Source organism: Amphiprion ocellaris, chromosome 12 (assembly GCF_022539595.1).
Source record: "Amphiprion ocellaris isolate individual 3 ecotype Okinawa chromosome 12, ASM2253959v1, whole genome shotgun sequence".
Taxonomy (NCBI): Eukaryota; Metazoa; Chordata; class Actinopteri; family Pomacentridae; genus Amphiprion; species Amphiprion ocellaris.
This window is the reverse complement of record NC_072777.1, coordinates 10,236,877-10,260,662: the sequence shown is the minus strand read 5'-3', so window position 1 is coordinate 10,260,662 and position 23,786 is coordinate 10,236,877. Positions and strand designations below refer to the sequence as shown.

Sequence of the window (23,786 nt, the reverse complement as noted above, 5' to 3'; positions counted from 1 at the left end):
TGGATCTTTGTGATAGCGTTTGGATATTAGAAGTATGTTTATTTACATTCATACACAACCGTCCTACAGTTAGAATTAGTTGTACTGCATCTTAATCATTTATATAACGGATAAGATCGACAGTGTCGCTAATAAAGTTAAAAATATAGATGTTTTAGATACTGTTTTTCGTTGTGATCGACTATTGGCTGAAGCACGTCACGTGACCAGGAATATTATTAACCCGCATTCACTATAGCTACATTCTGCCACTAAAATGTACAATTTTAACAGGTTTTTGTCGCCGATTAGTACAAAAAACAATCAGTTTGTTTCTGCACATTTTATCTGGTAGTTTGTTGTTTTCCATATTATCGTACTCAACCGTCAGTGAGAATCGTAGTAAGCAGAATGGCTCTCCTGCTTCGAAAAGTCATGAAGTATCGCTTCTCGGCTTCTGTTCTTATCAGTTTAATATCTGATACGTCCCCTGTCCGCGGACCATATATTAAACTGATTTTTGGAACAGGGAGATGGAATAGGGGCTTGCTCCGTCCACTCCACGCATCGACCTGGTATTGCAGTATTTCCAGGAACGGTGCACCTTCTCTTGCATGTGAAAAATGAATGCTTTAAAAATGGAAAACAGCCTTACTCTTCTATGTTTGTGTGGTGAGGGCTGATATGTAAAACTATTTAAGCTTGTATTAGTAGTAAAGCAGTGTTACTATGCTTAGAATACCCTCACACTTTTTGGTGTTTAGTTTGATATAGGCACTAGGGGTTTGCAATACTGCAAGATTTGGAACTGATCTGATACCCAGTAAATACAGGGCCAGTGTGTCCAATATCGATACTCCAGACTAACTTTTTAGTAGTTGGGAGGTCTAGAACAAAGGTTAGGTGCTGTAAATGGTCTGATCTGGAAAGAAGATGGTGTTGTAAATGCTAAGAGGGTCTAAGAATCAGACTAATTCCTGGGTAGGTTTTAGAAACCACATTTGCTGTGGAAACTGTCAAGACATCTGACATGGGATTTATGGCTCTTTGAAGACAGCTGGATATTGAGGAGCCGTTCCTTTCAAAACGCTGGCTCATTGTTATATTCATTTTTTTTTAAAGTTAACCAGGGGTAACTCGATTTAACTGATGGGGCACACAGGTGACGTGAAGAAAGTGTGGGCAGTTTGAACATATGAACAGCTTGCAACTGCGAACTGGTTCTCATCATTCACTTAAAAGAGCTGTTCAAACGATGGACTCGTTCACGAACGTCACATCTCTACAAGCCATGGTCACACGTGACAAAAAAAGAGAATTCCCATAGATTGTTGTTGTTACATGTTTAACTGTTGCCGTACTTTCTTTCATTGGTTCTCTGTATTCTGCAACTTTGTACTGTAGCTATGAATAAAATCTTCAATTATTGTACTTATATTTTCACTAGGCACAAGCATCACATTGTTTCTTTTAATACAACATTTTGCAAACGATCCAGGAAGCTTTCTGTTTAAGTGCCAGACCTCTCGATGACGCGTTGACTGTGTGGAGAGTCTTTTGTTCATCTTCAGCTGGTACCTGGCATGTTGCCCTTTGGCCTATTTATTTAGGTATATATATGTGGGTGTGTGTGTGTGTGTGTGTGTATAATAAACTAATCACGCGCTTATCTCCCTCCCAGGTGGTGTAATTACAACGGGCCACTACGCAGTCAGCACAAGGAGCAACTGCACTGGTGAACGCACTGACATTTAACTTTGAGAGAAAAAGACAATGCTTTCACCAATAGAGTTTCATTTGAAGAAGCAGTCCTCTTAAAATGTATTTTTGTTGTTGGATTTCAGGAGCATTTAGATGATGATCAACAGATAATCTTTGCAGCAAGTTGTAAGTGAACTCCAGCAAGAAATTTCATATATTGCTCACAGGAGTTAGACATAAAGACAACAATGTGTTTTATATGAATTTCCAATCAGAGGCTTAATTTTAGCAGAAGTATGGAGTCCCGCAATGGACATGGTGAGAATTTTTCAACTTCACCTGCAACGTTTTATATTCCTTCTGATCCATCTGAACTGTGATGGTCCGGTCCAGTTAATACATTGCCTGTTTAATGAAGCACTCTGCAAATGCTGTGGAAATGAGAGATGATATGACACATTTATTAGCATTTATTGCTGTTTATTTTAAAAGGCCAATCTCTGACAGTGTCCAGCTGCTGGTTGTGAGCTCAGGCGTTCTGCTAGACTGCGGCTGTTTTAGTCCAACTTCGTGGAATGTGGATAACTGAAGGATCAGCGTTTATATATTTCTCGCCACAGCCCTGAGAACACGAGGTTATTCAATTTCTTTGTCCTGCTTGCATTCTTAAATATCCATCCATTATCTGCACACCACTCGATCCTCACCAGGGTCGCAGTGGGGGGCTGGAGCCCATCCCAGCTGACCTAGGGCGAAGGCAGGGGACACCCCGGACAGGTTGCCAGTCCATCGCAGGGCTGCATATACAGACAAACAATCACATCTACAGGCGATTTAGAATCATCAGTTAACCTCAGCATATTTTTGGACTGTGGGAGGAAGCCGGAGAACCCGGAGAAAACCCACACATGCACAGGGAGAACATGGAAACTCCATGCAGAAAGATCCCAGGAAGGCCGGGACGCGAACCGGGGATCTTCTCACTGCAAGGCGAAAGTGCTAACCACTACGTCACTATTTTATTTTACCTAAAAACAAAAAAATTATTATCTGATTATTTGGTGGGCTGCACAGTGGATCTGTGGTTATCACTGTTGCCTTACAGCTAGAAGATCCTGGCCTGAGATCTTTTTGCGTGGAGTTTGCATGTTCACCCTGTGCATGTGAGGGTTTTTTCTAGGTTCGCCGGCTTCCTCCCACAGTCCAAAAACATGCAGAGGTTAATTGGTGTTTCTAAATTGTCCGTAGGAGTGAATGTGAGTGTGATTGTTTGCCTCTATGTGTAGACCTGTGATAGACTGGTGACCTGTCCAGGGTGTCCCCTGCCTTCACCCAAAGTCAGCTGAGATAGACTCCAGCCCCCTGCGGCCCTAATGAGGATGAAGCAGTGTATAGAGAGTGGATGGATGGAATATTTTGGTTGAACATCAACAAAATAACTGAAATGACACTATCTTTGGTTCTGATTCTTTCTTTTATCAAAGCTTAAAAGAAAAATAATCAACCAAAACTCAAGTAATAAAGCGGGTATTTTACTCTGTGACAAAGATCGAGCAATTATTTCATTTTAGTCTGCAGTCAAAACATTGCCAACAGTATTAATTTTAAGAAAATAAACTGTCCAATGTCCAAGAAGAAACTTCTTCTTTGATGAAGTTTAGGATTATTTTTGCGTGATAGGGAATGAATTCTGGTCCATTAACTCTCCAACTCTGTCCTGGAGGGTGTGAACCACCTCTGCCAGGATGAACAGGTGTGTGTCATCAAGGTCCTTGAGGATAAATTTCTTTCCCAAGGCCATCGTCTCATCCAGGTAGAGGAGGAACTGTTTCATGGCAGGATCACTAGATGAAAGAAAGGGGAAGAAGGAATAAATGTAATCTTTAAAAAAAGGTCTGAATGATTTTTCTGAGAATCAACATTGTGGTGTTGAAGATGCTGAATTTAGCTTCCAGTCTGTAGACTGATTTTGTGGTTGAGGTAAAGTTAAGCAATACTCAGAGCGCTGAATGACATTTAAGGTAAGCCCTTAATGTTATTTGAAACCCACAGTCACATTTGTGGAACATTTCCATTTGTAAAAATGCAAAAGAGGGAGATTTTTGTGCTTTTTTTTCTGGCATGTTTTACAAATTAGAAACTGTCCAGGCCTCTATGGGATATTTCGACCCGATGAAGTATAGTGGTTTTAGATCTGGTTTTCAGGATCTCGTCTAATGAGGTACAACTTGGGGAAAAAAATCTCCAATTTTTGTATTTTACCAAATAAGATTAAGGCTTGACAAATCTGAAAGAAGGTTTCTCACGGCACCAAGGGTTTACGTAAAATGACTAACACGACTTTACCATATTTAAATGTTGAAAAAACATAAGTCGGTCGTTCAGCGCTGTGAGTTGAGTTTCCCTTGTGTTATTCCTTAACTTTCACAGATTCTGCTTGATCAAGCTTTCACAACAGATTCACAGCCATCCTTACCATTCAACAAGGACTCCTTTGTGCACATTGACCATGTTGACAGGCGCAGAGAATTTGGCAGTCGAGGCAAATGAAAGTGATCCAGACCTGCAGCACCACAGACAAACAAGATGTGATCTTGATCGTAAATTATGTAATAGTAGGTCTAACATAGCAGTAACTAAACACAGGACTGTAAATTCCAGTAAAGAAAGAGGAAGGTCAGGCATGTTTGGACGTTGATCTTTGAAAGACAATATTAGTTAAAGTTATTACCCTCAGTCTCTTGAGTACTGCTAGCCTTTTACTGCTAACGTTAACTTAAAACTATATAATCACGGGCATATTCAGCTAAATAGTGCGTTTTCCAAGTATTGAACAGAGTAAGCCTTCATTATATATTTACGTACCAGGCTACATTTAGGGAAAAAAACGTGAAATATGGTAAGAGACAGCATTACACAGACCTGATAGATTCAGTTGTTTCTTGTGCTAACTCGTCACTGCATTGTGGATAACGTACGGTGAGTGTCGAGGGACAATCTGCTGCGATCCAACAATCGCGTATGCGGCAAATCCGAGTTAAGAACGTTATAGCATATTTAGCCACTTCCATGCTGCCTCTCGGGCTTGGTAAAACATTCAAGTTTTATATTTTAGTGCACATTAATTCTATGCGTTAAAAAATGTTACACTATTTTTTTAAATGAATGACAAAAAAATTCTTCCATCACAGTATCTGTACTGAACTTGGAATATCTGCATTCAATTCAAATAAGTGTATGACACATAAAAGTACATAATCCTATCTATCCATCCATCCATCCATCCATCCCAGATTAGATACGCAGTGCATACACAAGACAAAACCTCCAGCTTGACACATTTATTCAATTCCTTGCCAGCATTTAGCATTTCTAGTGGCAGTTGCAAACACATGGAGATTACAGATCAGTTGTTTCATCAGCCCACATAAATAAAGCAACCTGAACTAATATATTAATTGAGGTCCACTTGAGGTAAGGCTTAGGAAGAAAAATACATTTTGGCACCCAATATGACTGTCGTACTTTTGTTGAAGCAAGATGCATAAATATAAAAATAACATTTTAAATTATTGCTCTGGTCAGAAGTACTGAAGAGTACAAGTGGTAATGAAATGTCAGTGCATCTTTAAATGTACAACACATAAGTATTATGTATCCTGTATTAAAGTGACAAGTCTAAAATTAAAGAAAATGATAGTAAAACTCAATTTTGAATTTGAATAAATATTCACCTGAACTTACTTGTAAACATAGTAATTATGTTTTTTTAAAAATGCAAATGATCTTTAAAATTAATCTGACTTACCAGTGAGAGATACAAATGTAGGAGCATGATTAGGACAACAAAATCTGCACAAAGGCTTCTTTATCACAATTTTCATATATTAGTGTGTAAAATAAATTTAATTTACCCTAACTATACTATAATCACATTAGTGGTTGTCCATGTGAATGTGCAACAGATGATCCTTTTGGTTTTTTGGGGGGTGGTTGTGCTCTTCCACATTTCAAGTATACAGTAGGTTGTGTCAGTGTGTCTGCTGATTGATTTCAGTCAGTGGCTGATGTAGCTCTTCAGTGCTTCCTGGATGAACTGGAGGCTGCGTTTGTACAAAAACGAGTCCTTTTTCTCTGGCTTGCAGATGTTGAGGTGATCAACGTCTACCTCAATGAGCTCCCCGATGCCAAGATCTGAAATCAAACCACAGCAGGCTGAAGGCAGCAGGTAAAGCAATCACATTACAGACATAGCTTGTAAGGTCTGTTCGTCATATTTAAGCTATACATTAAAGACAGGCATTCCTTATTTCCCAAGTACATCAGTGTTACATACTTGCCGACTGTGTTGGTACCACAAGTATCTTGATCATGGGACCGATGTTTGTTGGCAGTGTCTCTGCAAAGCTCAGCACCTTGATTTCCTTTTCTTTGGCAATGTTCAGGAAATTCTCGTTCAAGTTGCGCAGAGCTGGTGAGTCTTTGAACACACAGACATCAATTTCACAGTAGATAGTTATAACAAATTCTATGAAACACAGACTTTTACCTCATAATTCATTGTGTTTACTCACCTTTACAGAGTTCTCTGACTTCTATAGAGGGAAAGAGGAGATATCTGACATTGACCGAGTACTCTGCCATAAAGGTGCCATGATGAGGAACACTGTAGAACATAACACCCTTGGTGTTTTGTAACAACCCCTGCATATCTGGATCCTCTGAGGCATCCATCAGCATTTTCTTCACAAGCAATCCTGACAGAAACACATACAGAGGTATAGTGAGTCAGACAAACACTGTTGCATGCACGGTGCAAGAGTGAGAGAAAAGTGTTTTTCAAATTGCATTCAAGGGATCTGGGTAAAAGTCTGACATGCTTGGGGAAGGAAAGTTCTGACAGAATACCTCCCATACTGTGGGCTACCCAGACCACAGGCCTTTCTCCAACTCCAGCCTGTTTTAACTTCTTTAGCAGCTCTTGACTTCTATAGGCCAAAGACTTCCTGAGGAGACAAACCAGTCATCCATTTGATCTGTTTATATTGTGTATAAGGATTTTAAGAAAGCGTAGGATTGTAAATATTTAACTCACAGAAGTATCTTAATTAGCTTTGAATAGGCACAATGTTGGAAAAAAAGCTGTGTGAAATATTTAGATTAGAATTTTTAAAAATTAATTTCTGTGTCAAACATAGTGGATATTGTTTCCCCAGTAAAAGCGTGAACAATGTTTTCCCATAACAGCTTTACAGTATTACCATTTTTTAAACTTGATTACAAGATGACACATAAAGCAGCTACATATATATATTTTTTTTTTACCTCTGATTTTCAGCAGGACACTTGGCCATCCAGTCACTGAGATGACTGTCATACTCCACTGACAGTACTCTCAGATTTGGACAATCCGCAGCCAACCATGACTGTCAATAAATAACGACACAATAACATGGAATAACAATGAGAGATGACTCATTTTATCAAGATGAATCAAAATGTAAGACCTCCAATTGCACAACTCGAACCAAACATTGTAATAAGTCTTCCCTTTTGACAGATAAACCAATCAATAGGTATAGCAAAGATTTCATTTCACTGTGGGAGGTAAACAGTGCATGGTAATCCATAATACTCCACTGTAATAAGAGGAATCAGGGGCATTTGTCACCTTTGGCCAGCACTCTGTATAGTCATCTCTGCTTTCAGCCCCCCTCTTTTCCTCTAATGTAACGCGGTCCTTCTGTCTCCATGTCTTAAAAGCTGCCCCTAAAATTCCATGGATGAACAGCACATCTGCTTTGATTGGCTGGCTGGAAATCAAAATCAAATATAATCAATCAAAATAAGTGTTTGGTTACATATAAAATTAAATTAAACTTCTACATTATAAAAATGATGTCACAAAAGAATTTACTGGAGTTCATTAAGCATTCCTACTTGTCACGTGTTTGTGGGTGGAGGATATATACACCATCTTGGTATTTCTCCTTCACTGTCTCCCTGTCCAGGTTGGCCAGAGCGCGAGCTGCATGCGACGCCTGCATTACATGAGGAGACTGCATCATCTCAGCCAGCACAGATACCCAGCCTGAGGGTGTTACATAGGTAAGGAAGGAAGGGGAAAAAGTTAAATGCATTATAATGTTTCGTTCAGGTATCACTTAATACAAGTCAGACAGAAAGTATTAAAAAAACAGAAAATACACCCAAACAGACAAGTGTGGCCAAGGGTAATTACTTGAAAGTGTATCTGGGTGTATAATTGTGGTAATGACATAAAAAACAAACACTTGTAAATAAAGTGTAGTGGTGAATATTTCATCTGTAAAACAAACAGGCACATTAATATAATCTAAATTTTGTTCTTTGTAATGTCCACAACACACAAGGTCAAGCTTATACATAACCAGAGCTGTCTATGGATTAATTAGAGACGTACCAGACTGGGCTATGGCCTTGTGGACTCCTTCATTTAATGCCAAGTTTCCTATGATACGAACAATGTTCCTCTGAATCTTTAGGGAATCTCCCCTGAGCTGATAAACCCTCTGGAGGAGCTGTAGACCCCCATTGGCAACTATGTGGTCACAGTGGCTCTGTACCTGCAGACAATACGCTCAAACGTAAGTAAATTACAAGCTTGTATCAAACACACCCTGGGTTATTTTACTGCACTAAGATGCTTGTTCTCTTATGAACCACATTAAATGATGAAATAATGAGGTAATACAACTATGAATAATTGCATGCAGACGAAGGCCTCTCCAGTCACGATACATACGATTCCACTGTGTAAACTGAACGAAAACAAAATGTGTCTTGTTTTTGAACTAGCTTTTACCTGAATTGCTTTTAAATGTGAAAAGCAATTCAAGTAAACCAAATCCTGTCGAGATGAATAATGGAAATCTTTACCTTTGAGTGCTGTACCAGTGCCTGGAGACAGAAGGACTCCACCTTCTCAGAAGGAATAGAGGTGAGGCTTTGGGCATAAGGCAGCCCATTGCCACCAAAACACCACAGACCACCCTGAAACAATAATGAGTGCACAAGATTTTTTCAAACTTCTTGGGTATGCTGGTGATAGTTACCATCCTGCCGTTTTTGGTTTGAGATATTCACCTTCCTAAGGACTTAACAAATAACTACATGTATGCATACATCTGGCATTATTACCCTTTGTGCTGCCATGGACTGAGTGCTCTCTCTGAGGGCCATTGAGGTGAAGTACTGAACACATTTGTCCACCTCAGACTGGGGCAAAGATGCCAACAGCTGCCTCAGTTCATCCTCTGCTGACAAACCCTGAGAAGATATTAAAACATTTTAGTTCCTCTCTTATACAGTGCAGTAAAGCCTCAATTTCCACATATCCTTAACAGTAAACTTTTTCAGAGAGATACATACATCCTCCAAGTCACGCAGTGCAGGAGGGTGTCGGAAAAATCTCAGGTCTACCCGAGGAGTTCGGGCCAGGCCCACTGCTGTCCGCTGGTCAATAACCTGGGCTGCTGTCTGGTACTGGTAATCTGAATTATTCACAACAGGTGTGAATTAATACCTGTTCTGTTCATGTATTGCAAATCAGCTTCAAGATAGATGCAACTTTTCGCGTACTTTACCATGCCAGTGATGATTATCTGCTAGCTCCTGCACAGCTTGAAGTCTGATGGCTTTATTGGCTGACATTGTCCTCTTCAGCAGGACCCATAATGCCACTTCGTGTGGGTCTGCATCCACATTGGTAAAGTGCTCTAAGACACACAGGTACAAAACAAACTGAGTAACTGAAAATTTACAGGACAAAATTGAAGAGTGAGCAACAAATGTCTTTAACTGCAAATTTAAACAGTTTTAAAACTTTCGCTACCATTCTAATTACCTCTATCTACAGCACCACTTTTCTATTATTACAACAGCTAGAGAGTCACTTGACAAACCTTTCTGTAGCAAACCTTGTGTCGTCAAGTTGGCAGCTATCAATTTATAAAAAAAAGTTGTTTTTTCAGTGTCTCACTAGAATACAATTTTGTGAATCAACTTATATGTTTCTATTTTCCTAAAAAGCTGCATTTATCATTTAAAGCATGAGTGGTTAATATAGTGCTAACAAACAGAAACAATCCAATTCATATTACAGCAAATTGCAGAATATACACATTAATGCACAAACTATGTGGCCCTGCAAAAACAGGATGTGCAGCATGAACAAGGCAGGTGTTTCCTTTGGTCCCCATGTGCACACTGAACACAACAGAAATATGTGCTTCTATTTGCAACAATGCCTACCTTTCAATCCAGAAATATTATGTGAAATATGATGTGAAATATGATGGAAATATGGTGTCACACTGCATTTTTTAGGTGAACTGGTAAAAACAACTGTTCTTACCATCTAGTGATCGCAGAAAAAGCCTAGAGGATATTTCCAGAAACCGTCTTGCTGCTTTATGAAGTTCCCTCCTTGTTTTGTGTGTAAGCCCTGGAACAGATGCACAGTAGAAAACATTAACTACCCAACACCACCTTCTAGAACATTTAAATCACATTTTATCAAAATCACTCCAAAGACAACAGAAACTACTTAGTAATGTTTAAAAGTAGGTATTTTAGTATAAGGCTGATTGTTTCCACTTAAAAAGTGAACCTAGACTGGTGGAAGTGAGATCAGTTAACACAGTGACCTAAAGTTTCAAGCAGGAAAGTTGGTGAGAAGGGGAAGGACAGGCAGGAAGAAATGAGAACAGATGCTTCTGGTCAGCTGGACATGGCCGCATGACATGTTGTTCATATCAGACACATACTAAACAAAAATAGAAACACAGCATGTATCTTACTCTATTCTATTCTTTCTTTTTAATATACAGGAATAAGAATTCGTTGTCCCATCATATAATATCTTTACGACAAAACGGACACCATGAAACAACCAAGTAAGTACTATTTTGGAAAAGATTATCGGCAAAGGGCAAGTGTGGTCACAGACCAGAAACCAGAAGTTAGCAACAAATGCCACATCTGCGACATACAGAGTTAATAAGGTTGTTGATGCTGCTTTGGAATGCTGTTGCACTCATCCTGAAATTCTTGGTAAAGTTGGTGGATATTTTTAGAGGCCAGGATCACGCTGTTAGACACATCCATCCAGAGCTGTCTGAAACTATTTCTTCAATTACAAATGGTGGAGTTGTGGACATTCAAGTGCCTGGCTACGGCTCTAGTTGTGGGCAGCAACTAGCAAAACGTTCTTGTTTTTTTCTAGTCATGTGTGGCCTTGTGTCATCTTCACAAAACTGCATTTTATGGTGGCTTTTTATAATAATTGGTCAAAGGAGTGTCTGTGAACTGGTCACACCATCTGATTGCCTGACAAGGGTGTGGATTCAATTTATAGTTGTGACCAGGTGAACACCTCATAAACATTTTCCTCACAACTGGCAAAATTTAACCCTTTTCTAATCAAAAGGACAGAAATTAGATTTTTAATTTTTTTATATGTAAGAAAAGGACCATTTGCATGCTGAATTTATATTTTTGTTCAGGTAAAATTTGCCAAATATCATCAGGGAAGAAGGACAAAACCTCGAAACAAAAAATACTCCAAATAATGTTATTACTCTACATCTTAAAATGACACATAATTTCATACTTTAACCATAAAGTTGCAATGAATGACATTCATTACCTGCAGCTAGGTTCTCTTTTTCATCGGAGGGAGTGGCTTTCAGATAGATGTAAGACTTATATTTCTCCTGAAGAATTGCACTTGTGTCAATGGTTACAGCCTTATCCAAGGCTACCACCTCATAAGTAATAAAAAGACAGCCCCTGCAGAAAGCATAATGGATAAACTGTGGCACAGTGATAGTTATGGTCACAAAAAAATACTGAAGTTCAGTGTGGGCATTCGGGTGTCAAGTATTAAAATCTGCATGTTAATACTGCAACTTACCCCAACACAACGGCTCCAGTTACTTTTGCAACTTTCCCTAAATTAAAAAAAAAAAAAGAGGATTTTTATTAATGGCTCTAAACTGTTCTCACGTACAGATTAAATAATGTATTGAGAGTAATTGGGTCTATTAGATTCCTGACAATAAGCTGTGTACACGTAGGCCAATTATGTCTAATAACTTACTTAAATCTTTCCACTGAAGCACTTTCTTCACACCAGGCGGTCCAGCTGTACTCAGCCTCCGACAGCGGATCAAACGTAGAGCTGCAACAGACATCCTTCGCCTGCATGTACTCCCAGTGTGTGAGTAAGTTAATCAAAACACCAAACACAACACAGCCTGCCTCACACCACACATTTAGATATCACAGAATCAGACGTGTGGATGATGACATTCTGATAAAGCTAATTTAATGTAAGGCACGTATATAATTAACGGCCCAAGCTGAATTAGGCAAACTTGCCCTGCTTATTAGATTTGGTTTGATATTTTGAGCTGCAAGGCTTTAATGACACAACAAACGACAGATGAAACTCGCGACACTGTCAATTAACTCGTATAAAAGCATAAACTCGTTCACAAGTCCTCTAGCTAACGTTAGCTAACTTCGCTGCCCCTAACTTAAAATAACAAAGGTAGGTGCGGCTGCCACCACTTCTACTGTCACTCACTATAACCACGTCCCGTTTTTATGTTACACTAAATGACAAACAGATATAAGTGTCAGTCACTTATAACGTTAAAGCTGCAGATGAGCTGAAGCTACATTAACCGTTAGCTAACAGTAACTTGCTGAAGATTTAGTTAGCTTGTGGCTAACGTTTCACTTCTGGGGCTCACCGCTGCTTATCCAGCTGACGGACAAAGTTAACTCGTGGGTGAGCTGTGGGTTCATTTTGATTGATGAACAGTGACTTTACCTTATTTATCGGAGAGGATTTCAAAGAACTACGATAATGTCCTCCACGATTGCAGCCGGTGTTCATAAACACAGCGTAAAATTGTCTCACAAATAATACGTCATCCGCTGCAATTCTATTAGGGAAGAATGAAAACAATTAGAAAATCATGACTATATTATTCTCAAATAGCAGCACAGTATTTGCGTAGTTGTAAAATTAGAACTATCGTACGTACAATACTATATTTTTGTTGATGTGTTTTAGTTGTTAAGAGGATGAATCTTCTGTTTGTCCTGTAAAGTTAAAGAGCTCTAGGGAAACCAGTGTCCTTCAACTCCAAACTCTAACTGTACTATACGACTTCCCCCATCAGGAAACAGCAATAAAACGGTCATAAAAATACTGTGTCTGCTTCAAAGTGGTGGACAGAATAATAACACAGCTGGAAAATATAAGCATTTGAATTCAACTGTTACGCAGTGAAAATAAAATTGCAAACATAATATTCCCAAAAACAGGTGTTTGTGCCAGTGAAGCTGATTTATCATTATCAGGTTACAGTTTGTGGTGGTGTTGTAATAGATTGCATTGTGGGTAATTGTTTCATAAGGCGTTCCTCTTATTGTGTCCGGGATGTACTACATGCACATTACGATCTCAAAGAAAAAATCATCATTTGTCTACCACTGATTGAAGTGTTTGGTTGCATTATTTTAAAGGTGTTTGTTATGTGTATATCTTTTGTTGCCTTATGTAAGAGAGGATCGTTGCTTTGTGTGTGTGTGTTAGCAAATACCCTCTAGATCAGTTACAGACCACAAGTTCTGCATGAAAAACTTTGGATTCTTTCTTTTATTGCATTAACTTAGGAGCAAACTTTAGCAAATTGCATTCAAAACATACAGACCATACAAAAACTTCTTGCACCTAATGCCCACCTTTTTGTGGCTTTTGTCACACTCACACACACTGTTCATGTCGACACACACACACACACACACACACACACACATACATACACAGAATTATTTTGAATGCCACACACATTCATATATTGTAACTCTGTAAAAACATGTGTGAAGCAACAAAGACAACATCAGGTCAATTTAACCCGGTCTTTTACATAGATTTGCATAGATATTCAATTTCCACACCTGTAATTTGTTAACTACAGGCTAACACAGACTTTTCTTTTTTAGACTTCACATATACAATAGTTGTCTCTGGTTTTTGCATAGTTATATCACCCGCAGAGAAAAAGCAGCCTTGCATAAATGCCCAGAGGTACATATTTGAAGATTTTCGTGTGTATACATATATACCAAAAACATACAAAATTTATGTTGTTTCAGAGTGTTATTGTGTTGAGTAGGGCACATAGTTGACCTTGACCTCATTCGCTCCACCCAGCTCCACCTCGTCATATAAATCAAGATTGATTTAGTCCAGTATTTTCTGTAAATCCATTTGCAATTCTGGACTCATTCAGTTAGTATTGGTGCTTTCACTCCTCTCAGGTGCATGTTTCCTGATAAGCCCTAATAATGCTCTCATAAGCTGGAGGTGGCGTTTGTGTAGCTGGGAGACCCCTTAGACCATTGTTGCCCCAAAATGACTCAGGTCTTGATGGCATGGTAGCTGGTTGCGCTGCAGTTTGAGCTGATCCAGTTGACATGGTCAGAGTTGGTGTGCGAGGCAGTGTGATTTGGCTGCCCTCCTCTGCCTCCCTTGCGATTTGACTGCACTGGAGAAGCGGGTGGAAAGTGGAGGCCCTGAAGCTGGATTTGTGCCCCAGTGGGTCGAAGTGATCTGGGGAGGATGTCTGGTGGTGAAAGCTGAATGCAGCACTGACCAAACTGTTGTTGCTTCGTCGGTCATAGCTGCTGTTGCGGTTAAAGCCTGGACGGTTGCGTGAAGACATGTGTGAGTGTCGAGGGGAGTGACGGGTGATGCTGGCAGAGCCTGCCTTGCGTCGGGACATCCAAGTCAGTATCACGTAAACCAGGGCACCCAAGAGAAGGCCCACCGCCATGGACACACAGAAAGCTATAATTAAAGGGACTGTAAAGAGAGGAAATATCAAGAAGGATATTTTACGATCTGTGCTGCAGAATGTATTTTTGATCGATTCTTCACAAACTTCCTACTTTTCAGGATCACTGCAGGGGGCAAGAGTTTAGTAATAGTTATCTACATGCAATACATCTAAATGCACTTTATCCTTATTGACAATCATTTTTTAAATCACCCCTTGGGAATGGAAGGAATTTTAATTAGAATCTATGGCCCTACTGAGATCACAAAAAACATCTGCTTTTAACAAATGGAGTGCTGCCAGTAGTGTCTTGAATGTTGGTTCCCCTTAACAAAATAATAGTAGCCTTTCCTCTTTCATGTTTACCAGAGCAAGTCAACAAACTGGCTGCATCTGATTCCCACAAAAAGAGCAGCGACTTCTTGCTCGTTGTTTCTTTGCCTTGGAAGAAGTAAAGCCCACATAAACATGCTTGAGAGAAGAGAGAGAATGCAGCAGATAAGACAAGTCCTGTTGGACTTATTCCAGGGCAAAAAAATCAGTTTCCTTTCAATACAGTTAAGTGGTAAATTGACTGAACCTGCATTGTTGCTAACCCATATTTCCACAGCAGTTTTACCCTAATTTTGGCAAAGGGGAAAGCAGACACTGGTCAAAAGTCATCTGGAAATGACATTTAGGAAACCCGAGGGAACCAATTGGAAAGAAAAAATATCAGTAGCTTACAGATTTGGAGTAAGTATTCTTAGAAATAGAAAAAATGTTTCTTTGAATATTCAGATTAGTTTGCTAAAGTACTGTTCAGACAGAACTAGACCAACATATTGTATCTATTCCAGGAGTGATTAAAGCTTGAATTCTTGAGAGAATAACAGCACCAATCAGAGCAACCACATGAAAAAGACAGGCTCAAAGAGAAGGAAAGTTAAAAAAAAACACACACACTCACCAGCATCGAAAGACTCAAGTATTTCCAGAAAGAGACTTGTGTTGTTTGCAGCCATGACTTGATCTTCTTTGTCAGAGTAAAATAAGAGAGACTGATACTTAGTTCAGTCTGTCTTTTGCTCTCTTCCTCTCTTCTTCTGTCAGCTCTTGCCTGTCCTTCTTTTCTTCTGATGGGTTTTCCTGTCTTTTCTGCCTCGTCTCTTTCCTGTTCCCTAACTTTCTCCCTCTCTTGTCCCTTGCTCACTTTCTCTGTCAGTATGTCTGACTCCCTCAGAGGGAGACTCAGCCCAGAGGCACACAGTACTGGCGGCTAACTCTGGCAGTCATCTTGTTTATGGAAGCGGAAAACTACACTGTCACATTTCCTGCTTTTCTGCTTGAAATTAGCAACAGGAGTGGCTTATCTATCCAGGACAGAGATCCTGGAGGTGGGGAGACAGAGTGTTTCTATAATCACTTCCTCTCCCATCATTTCCTTCAGGTTGATTAATGTTAGAAAGTATCACCACAGCAGCCTTAGAGCCAGTCCTTCATCTTTCACCATAGGAAAGTTCAGCACAAGCACGATATTTTTCTTCCGTTCAGAAATGATAAATATTTCAATCTCTCATATTTTTTCTTTCCACCTCAGACACCACAGGCGGTAGTTTTGCTATTAGCTGCACCAGCAGTTACAGTTCTGGGCCTGAAATGTTTGTTGAAATTCACATCTGGGATTGATGGTGGAAAGTTTGTAAGTGCTTTTAATACTCAGTTGTAGTGATGCAAAAAGTGGTTGTATTCTGGTGCATTTCAACAGTGTGTGAGTATGTGGTATCTGCCTGATTTCCAGCGTCTTTGTTAGTAAGCTCAGTCTTTCCACAATGTCTGCCAGGTCAGTGGTCCCTGGATTGGATGTCTGGTCCTTTCTCAGTTGAAGAGATCCAGTCAAAACTTTGTAGTTTGATAAGACAGAAAAGTAGTGCAGTTACTCCCTAATACACCAACATTTTTACTTAAAATTTTGTTCTATCCTTAACAAATCAGTATGCAGTGAATGAAAATGAAACTCCTTATGCTACTCATTCTTGATCCTAAACTCAGCATTGCTTTAGTCCACTCAACACAAAATCTGCAAGGTCATCAGTGTAGTCATCAGAAAGGATGGTATGTGTCTAATGTAGGCCAGTCGATTTGCTCCATCATCTTTAATTTTACTTTCCAAAGGTTATCCCTCATCCTGACATCAGTCTCAGCTGTCAACATATAAACTTTAGTAAGATAAAAAAAAAAAAAGGTTAGATTTTCTGTCTAAATTTTTGTGAGGGTATTATATTCTGAAGTTGAAAAACTTGAGCCTTCTCAGTATCAAAGAGAGAGAGAATAGCCCGACTAAAGCCTGAACTTCCTTTAATTGTTGGCTCTGCCATAAAGCCAAATAACCAGCAAGCACCCGTAACAAACACCCATAGCTAATAGTATGTATGGCCATTGTGTCTTACTATAGAGAAACTGGGTGGTAATGGACCATTTGTTCATAGGTGGAGGAGACATTCTTTGAGCTTTATAGCTTAAGTTCACGGTGAAAATGTAATTGGGTAGAGTAGTGGGAAATGTTATGGTGTAGTCCTTAATGCCTTAGGAAGGAAACTAGCTTTCTGTACAGGCTTCAAGGATTTAGGCTGCAATGAAGGATATGCTATATTATTGAGTTTTTAACATCATATAGACCAGTGAATAGTTTTCAGATTTGCAGGCTTTTGGAAATTAATATGATATCAATTTAATTTTTAGCACAATACCTTTCTACATTGTTCCATTTTGGAACAATTATCTATGAACCTGTTAAAAATAAAGGCATTGTTGGTGAGAGGAAGAGTAAGCAATATGCTATGGTATGTTTTCTTTAGTCTTGTTTGGATGTGGAGAGGCTGTATTGGTTAGAAAAAAATACTAACTTCAAGTAACTAACAGTTTTTAAAACTGTACGTGTTCCTTTTATTCCGTCCTTGACCAATAGATGGGGTAATTCTTCAGGATAATTTAATAATTTTTCTCTTAATGAGACCTGAAAGTCTTGGAGAGCAGATCCACTCCCACCATGTACAGTAAACATGTAGTCTACACTGTTTTATGTAGTCAAAAACAACATCCAGTTCAGAATTTTTCCACAGTAATTATGTAGGAGCTGAGATATTTAGCTTTGCAGTAGTTCCTTTTAATGTGTGACACTGTGTGTTTGCTAGACTACATATGATGGTTATTATATTGCCTACAAAAAAGCCATCTCACAGTTGTGATATCACATTCGTTGTGTAGCATAGCAGCTTGTAAGGCAGTGATTTGACGCAAAATTTATTGATCTTTTGTAATGAAAAAGGGTTCTGAGTCAAATGCACATCTCTTTGTTTCTTGTATATATTGAGCTACAAATATTAATGATTAAAGGACATAATTTGTACCTATGAAGATTTGGTCTTTTTGCTCAAGAAAAATCATTGTTTGTTCAAGATTAAATTGCTTATTTAGACATATTTTCTCCAGGCATAAAATAAATTTGCAGCACAGTATTTTCCTGTTTGCCACTATGTTGATTTCGACATACAAGTTGACAACCAACTTTCTAATGAGATTTTAGAAAACCGCTGACTATGTATGAAAGAGATTACCAGACTGGCAGTCTCGGTCCCTGCTCCCTGCCTGTGCAACGATTAGATAAGAAAACGGATCTTAAAAGGGTAGGGTTTGGCAACTATTGAAAGAGTTTCTATTGACCTGAGTGCTTTGTCTCTGCTCTCTGCTCCCCTCTGATGCAGCATTGTCTGCGCTCTCTTTTGCTGAATCTGTTTGGTCCTGAGGGACTCTGAACGGTAGAGGTCACCTCAACTGAGCTGCGTAAAAAATGTACGAATCAGCAGTCCATCCCTGCTGCCGAGCAGCCGGACAATCCAACTAAATCCTACAACATTTCAATGCAGTGGCAAGTCAAACAGCAGATTCTGACGCATGTACATTCATAGGGCTGAAATGCTGATATAGTTGAATCTGAATAGACGGTTAAACTTCCAAGGTAAATCATTTGCTCCTGGCTCTTTGAAAATGTAATCTGGATGGATTATTGTTTTTGTCTTGTGAGATATTCTAACTGTAATCTGTGATTTTGCTTTGACAATGTAGAGAAACAAGTTGTATGCAATTACTCATGGGCTTTGCCCTTAGAACACAGTAATTTTATTTTTCGAATGAGAGGTTTCTTGCTCCATATTTCCTACAATCTCAGTCACCATTCTGGAGTGTTTGCCCAAGAGTCAACATTTACTTGGTTTATTTGGTCACTGCAGAAAAAAAATGTACACAGCAGAGCTTCAAAATGCTACCTAGGCAATACAGAAACCTGCAAATCTAGACACACAGATAAATTGTGGAGGGCTCTCCCATCGATAAAATCAGCCTCATTTACCTGCTGCCAATCACTTATCAAAACTGAAGAATCTGCAATCAGTACTACTTTATTAGTTTTTGTGTTTTCCATGCCCACTCTTGTGTCCACATTTATTGAATGATGTTGTGGCCAGAGCACTATAGCTCCTCTGTCAGCTCTTCTAAGAGCTCTCCTGAGATGATGATGAAAGGACTTGTCTAATGGGATTACACATCGTGTTAAGTGCTCAGAGCCCAGTGGTTCCTCACACCTCCCTCCTGCATTTCAAAAAGTGCCATTGATCTGTTGTGGAATAGCATCTTGAATGTTGCGCTTTAGAGAAATGTTCTATTGGCAGAGGTGTGTTTTGATTATCAGTTGTCTTTTCTGGCTTATTTTCATTCCAGCTGTAAAATTTGCATCTTGTAAAAATATTTTTAAGGAGAAATCTGTTATGTGTAGAATCCCAGTTCGTTGTTTCCGAGCTACCAGACAAGATTTGATTTGACAGGTGAAACAATTCCCCCTTTAACCTTCGAGCAGACTGTAGAGGTGATGTCACGTGATATTTCATGCAGCTGCTCAATCGGCTGTGAATTATCAAGCAATCCACTGGACTCTATGCAAGCACTCATTCACTGAGTCACAACTGGAGGCTCTACATTTTATTAAAACTATATTTTCTTTACTTTGTGTGTACATAGATGCATACTCATGGACACATAGAGACCTGTATCTACATGTTTTGTAGAATATTTAGGTTGAATACTGTGTTTTTAGAGATAACCTTGATGCAGGAATACGCAACCAATCACGATTAGGACAAATGAGTAAAAACCACACATTATTGGTTTATATTTAACAGAGTCATTTAGCTCATCTTGTTTCAAAACAAACATTCAACAATGCTTTACTCTATTCTTCATTTGTTCCACTAGTTAGTTAGTTAATCTGTATGATACATGGATGTTCATTGTGCCTCAATTTGTGATCATTCATTTCATCATAGTTTTCTAGTAGTATAAATGATAAATTACAGGAAATAGTATTTTCCAATATTTCAGGTGGCCTTAGACCTAGGGATACATGATAATATGATTGGTATCACTGTTTAGATATTAAAACGACATTAAAAGGTTTTCAGTATAAAATAAAAATTCTGTAGGTTTAAATATGAAATGTGTTACTTGTAAGTTGACATAGTTTCCTTATTATACCCAGTTAATGTGTTTACTTGAAAAGCATTGTATTGTATGTCTGCTAATAGGCAAAAATAATGAGAGTAGTCGTCATAATAAAATGTTAATGAAAGTACAGTACAAACTTCATGTTTCCTGCAATTAGTTGAAAAAAAATGTCCACATATCTGCAATGCTTCTGGCAAATAAAACTCATTTACAGTAGATATTATATTTCAATATGCTATTCAACTCGCTCACAAAATGAGTCTGAATATTTTGCAACAGCCTTAGAAAGTATCACATCATCAGGTCAAGTCTTGTTGCTATGATTTTCAGCTAAAATAAACAATTAAAAGGTAACTTTACGATCCAAAATTAAAGAAACCTCATAATGTCAATAATTTTTAGCTTTTTGGGGGGGAATTAACGATGCATGCTTTTTACAAATTCATGTCAGATCTTTTGTCGCTGCTTTTGTTTTCTCTTGTTTTCACATTTGGTCTCGCTGCTGAGATGCACTTTCTCTCTCCCACTTACAAACCTAGCACCCACCCCTCTTACAGTAGATCCAGGAGGCAGGACAACAGTGCCGAAGGTCTCAGTGAGATGGAAGAGCACGCCTTTTGATTGGACAGCAGGTGGCAGTGCATACAGACGAGGCAGCCATCCTGTCTGTAGAACTAAAGCACTCCGGCGAGGGAGGGAGCCTCTAAGATGTTCAGTACACACACATGCATGCTGGCATACACATACAGTATGCACTTACATCATCATTATCAGGGGAGGAGCTTTGCTGAGTGTGAGGATTGCAGACTGCTACTGTAACAGGGATGACTTCAAAAGAGAAACACGGCAACGTGGACATGGTTCGCTCTTGATATCCTGCAGTCAATGTGAACACACGCAACTACTGCAGCCCAGTCTGAGTCCTGGCCAGAGCATGAGGATCCTGCCAGGGTGACGCACAGGAGCTGGGACGTGACTTTGCTGACCTCAGGACAGCAGTATGGCATCACCTAGGCACTACGGACACTCTGCTCGGGATATTGCCAATGTGATGCAGAAGCTGCAAGGTAGGTGTAAAGTGCTTACTCACTCACACTGCTCCAACTTGGTTTGCAGCGTTTTTAGAGGTGACCTAGTGCTCGGTATGACACAGCAGACCAGAATTAGCTAAAGACATTTAGTGTTACTGTAAAAAATAGTTTTGGGTTTCTTATCTTGCTCCTTGTGTCCATGAACGTCGTCTCTGTGTAGTGCTGGAATTCAAGTTCATATGGTTAGTAAATGTTTGGTATGAGAAGGACATAATTGGATGAGATATGCAATGTCACAGCATTCCGTATGCAAGAACAGTGGAATTCTTAGGTTATAATCACTTATGTTTTTAATAACATTCATTTGCAATCAGTGCTTTAATTTGTGTTACTTTCTGTGGAATTTTTGCCAATGCTTGAGAATAGAGATGGAGATTCATGCAGACATTTTTTTGAGTGCAGAAGATATTTATTTTTTTACCATGTTGCATGAAATGAAGAGAGTCAGAGTGTGATAGACATTATTATATCCCCTTGTCTTGTATGTATTTACTGTCTGTGTTCATTTGCCCACGTGCTCGGTGTGTATTTGCTGTATGTGTGTACTTACTTGCTTGTGCACACATACTGCACAGTAAAGTATGGGCATGAGTGTGTGTGTGTCTGTGTATGAGTCTGTATGCAGATGGACAGGGAAGCAGACAATGCAAAGCTAATCCCCAGAGTGGCTGACAGGATGAAGTATATTGCTCTCTCTTAACTCGACAGTAATAGCAGGACTGTCCTCAGCCTGCTGTACATATAACTTGCTGTGGCTACAACACAGGAGTTACAGCCACTATGTTTATTCTTTTTCACCTTTGGTCAGTTCAAATGAGCAGATTTTTAGAATCGTATCTCAGTTGTGCTGTAACTTTGATTTGCATTTGCAGCAGATGTCAGCATTTAATCAGATTTCATAGAAGTCACATAATTTGGGTGTGATTTATTTACACTGACTATTTCACAAGCCTCGGGCATAAAACTGTGTGTCTCTGTGTGTCAAGATCACATATCCCTTACTAACAGGATTGGATTGATGATGCTCACAAAGTAGCAGGAAAGTCAGGTGACACTAGAGCTGAGATCCAATATGGCTGCTCCCTGTGTGGCTTCTGAGGTGGCAGTTTCTGTGAAAGCTGAGAACAGCATCACTAGCCACGTGGCTCCTCTGCATCAATGTGTGCAGGTGTGGATGCACACTTTGAATCCCAATTGTACACTGATTGATCTAAATTTAGAAACCTCCCCTTAAGCTCTCTTCAGTGCAAAGAGAAATTGATGCAGGCGTACAGTCGGTGAAACCCAACAGTTAATCACGTTGCAGTGATAAGTTAAATTGCATCATTATTTATGTCAGAGGATCAGTGCACCATTAAAAATTTTACAATTCATCCACAAGAAAATGCCCCTGTTTTGAGTAGCTGCATCATATTTCATCTACTCCAAAATGATGAACGGTGCATTGACAAACTAACAAAATATACCTGTAGAGAATAAATAGCCACAAGGGCATGCTGCTTGTAGCTAGCTATACAGGAGTCTTATTTAACGCTATGAGGCAGTAAATTGTTATGCAGTGGCTTGTTTCAACAATACTCCTCTGACTGGATCCTTCTTTCTAGGGGGTGTGTCAACACCAGTTAGTGAGACGTTTATCTCATTTAACAAACTGTCCTTTTAGCAGTTATGCAATTTCAGTAATTTCAATTACGACGAGTCTTGTTGCCGTGGTAATCCTTACAGATGGGTAGACTGAGGGTTTGTGGGACTAGTACTGCTTTATCACAGTCAAATTAACACTCACTACAGAGACGGAGCATTTAATGCTGCTGGATTCTGTTTGTGCCCTTATCCTAGAGTAGAGATGTGCTGTGAGTCAGACATACGTTGTTTGAATGGATCTGCGTGATCATTAGTTGCTTTATTTACATATTACCTTTGGTGATGTATATGTTGTCCTCTGAGCACATGATCACATTAGCTTGTTTAGAAGGGGCGCACAGAATCTAGTTTGATGTGATATTTTATTTGATGTGTTCTGGTTGCCATCCATCTCCTGGGAGACGAGTGCTGAACCTGTGATAATATCATCAAGACGTTTTCTTGGAATCAAAGAGGAACACTTATGTTTCATTAGTATGCACATGAAACGGTTCATAGCATAATTTGAACATGACATAAGATAAGCAAGTGTTGCTTGTTTGTTTGGTATCATATAGTCAAAAGCTTGTTCCTAAAGGCTTTGAAAGGAATCAGTCTAGCCTTTGTTAGTGATAACACTCCTTTAATGTCTACAGGTTGCCACTTCAGTAGGATAATTGTTCAGAAAATAGTTATATTGGTGTGTTAAGGATGACATATTTTTGGTAAATATTTGATTGTACTCTAATTTCTTATCACCTGAGAGTTATATAAATGTAGGTATCTAATGCCATTTGTTTGTCTTGAAAAGGCTGATTAGATTAACATATTTTACTCATCCTGTCAAGAGAATACAATGTTCTCAAATTAGACACATTCCACAAATCACCAGATACCATGAAATGAAATATTCTCCCTTCAGGCTCAATTTGGAAGCTGTTAGTAACCGCTCAGTGTAACA

The 23,786-nt window shown here is 39.1% G+C and overlaps 4 protein-coding genes and 1 pseudogene across 8 annotated transcripts in view; 2 read left to right on the top strand and 3 right to left on the bottom strand.

The window, feature by feature from the left end:
* Positions 1–421: 421 nt before the first annotated feature.
* Positions 422–588, top strand: LOC111578876 (U2 spliceosomal RNA; annotated as a pseudogene).
* Positions 589–3,191: 2,603 nt separating this feature from the next.
* Positions 3,192–4,672, bottom strand: gtf2h5 (general transcription factor IIH, polypeptide 5). Of its 2 annotated transcripts, none has more exons than XM_023295677.3 (3): positions 4,603–4,672; positions 4,157–4,243; positions 3,192–3,524 (listed from the first exon to the last, which is right to left on the bottom strand). In XM_023295677.3, exons 2-3 carry the CDS (start codon positions 4,189–4,191, stop codon positions 3,344–3,346), a joined length of 216 nt encoding a protein of 71 aa, XP_023151445.1. In that variant the 5' UTR covers positions 4,192–4,243; positions 4,603–4,672; the 3' UTR covers positions 3,192–3,343. The 2 variants fall into 2 exon arrangements, with proteins under 2 accessions (XP_023151445.1, XP_054872223.1); XM_055016248.1 differs by lacking the exon at positions 4,603–4,672 and adding an exon at positions 4,546–4,569.
* A 334-nt stretch (positions 4,673–5,006) lies between these two features.
* Positions 5,007–12,671, bottom strand: serac1 (serine active site containing 1). Of its 4 annotated transcripts, none has more exons than XM_055016245.1 (17): positions 12,560–12,671; positions 11,822–11,922; positions 11,636–11,672; positions 11,369–11,534; positions 10,076–10,165; positions 9,306–9,437; positions 9,091–9,212; positions 8,860–8,988; positions 8,599–8,712; positions 8,123–8,285; positions 7,621–7,771; positions 7,352–7,493; positions 7,006–7,106; positions 6,589–6,686; positions 6,255–6,437; positions 6,017–6,160; positions 5,007–5,874 (listed from the first exon to the last, which is right to left on the bottom strand). In XM_055016245.1, exons 1-17 carry the CDS (start codon positions 12,623–12,625, stop codon positions 5,738–5,740), a joined length of 2,076 nt encoding a protein of 691 aa, XP_054872220.1. In that variant the 5' UTR covers positions 12,626–12,671; the 3' UTR covers positions 5,007–5,737. The 4 variants fall into 4 exon arrangements, with proteins under 4 accessions (XP_054872220.1, XP_023141617.2, XP_054872221.1 ...); XM_023285849.3 differs by having other exon boundaries at positions 11,369–11,511; positions 12,560–12,656; XM_055016246.1 differs by lacking the exon at positions 12,560–12,671 and having other exon boundaries at positions 11,822–12,542.
* A 704-nt stretch (positions 12,672–13,375) lies between these two features.
* On the bottom strand, positions 13,376–15,878 carry myct1a (myc target 1a). The gene is made up of 2 exons (XM_023285851.3): positions 15,526–15,878; positions 13,376–14,602 (listed from the first exon to the last, which is right to left on the bottom strand). The coding sequence occupies exons 1-2, from the start codon at positions 15,578–15,580 to the stop codon at positions 14,055–14,057; spliced, it is 603 nt and encodes a 200-aa protein (XP_023141619.2). The 5' UTR covers positions 15,581–15,878; the 3' UTR covers positions 13,376–14,054.
* Positions 15,879–20,909: 5,031 nt separating this feature from the next.
* Positions 20,910–23,786, top strand: part of syne1a (spectrin repeat containing, nuclear envelope 1a) — a 140,079-nt gene continuing 137,202 nt past the window's right edge. The window contains exon 1 of the mRNA XM_055016112.1: positions 20,910–21,178. Within this exon, the coding sequence (XP_054872087.1) occupies positions 21,112–21,178 (67 nt within the window). The 5' untranslated portion in view covers positions 20,910–21,111. The remainder of the gene's footprint in view (positions 21,179–23,786) is intronic.

Coding starts and splice junctions, on each gene's coding strand:
- serac1 (XM_055016245.1), bottom strand. CDS start 12,625: ATGAACACCGGCTGCAATCGTGGAGGACATTATCGTAGTTCTTTGAAA. Junction 9,213..9,305: donor AGATAATCATCACTGGCATG/GTAAAGTACGCG, acceptor TGAATAATTCAG/ATTACCAGTACCAGACAGCA. Junction 6,161..6,254: donor AGTCAGAGAACTCTGTAAAG/GTGAGTAAACAC, acceptor GTGTGTTCAAAG/ACTCACCAGCTCTGCGCAAC.
- myct1a (XM_023285851.3), bottom strand. CDS start 15,580: ATGGCTGCAAACAACACAAGTCTCTTTCTGGAAATACTTGAGTCTTTC. Junction 14,603..15,525: donor ACTTGAGTCTTTCGATGCTG/GTGAGTGTGTGT, acceptor CTCTCTTTACAG/TCCCTTTAATTATAGCTTTC.
- gtf2h5 (XM_023295677.3), bottom strand. CDS start 4,191: ATGGTCAATGTGCACAAAGGAGTCCTTGTTGAATG. Junction 3,525..4,156: donor AAAGGAGTCCTTGTTGAATG/GTAAGGATGGCT, acceptor TCTTTCATCTAG/TGATCCTGCCATGAAACAGT.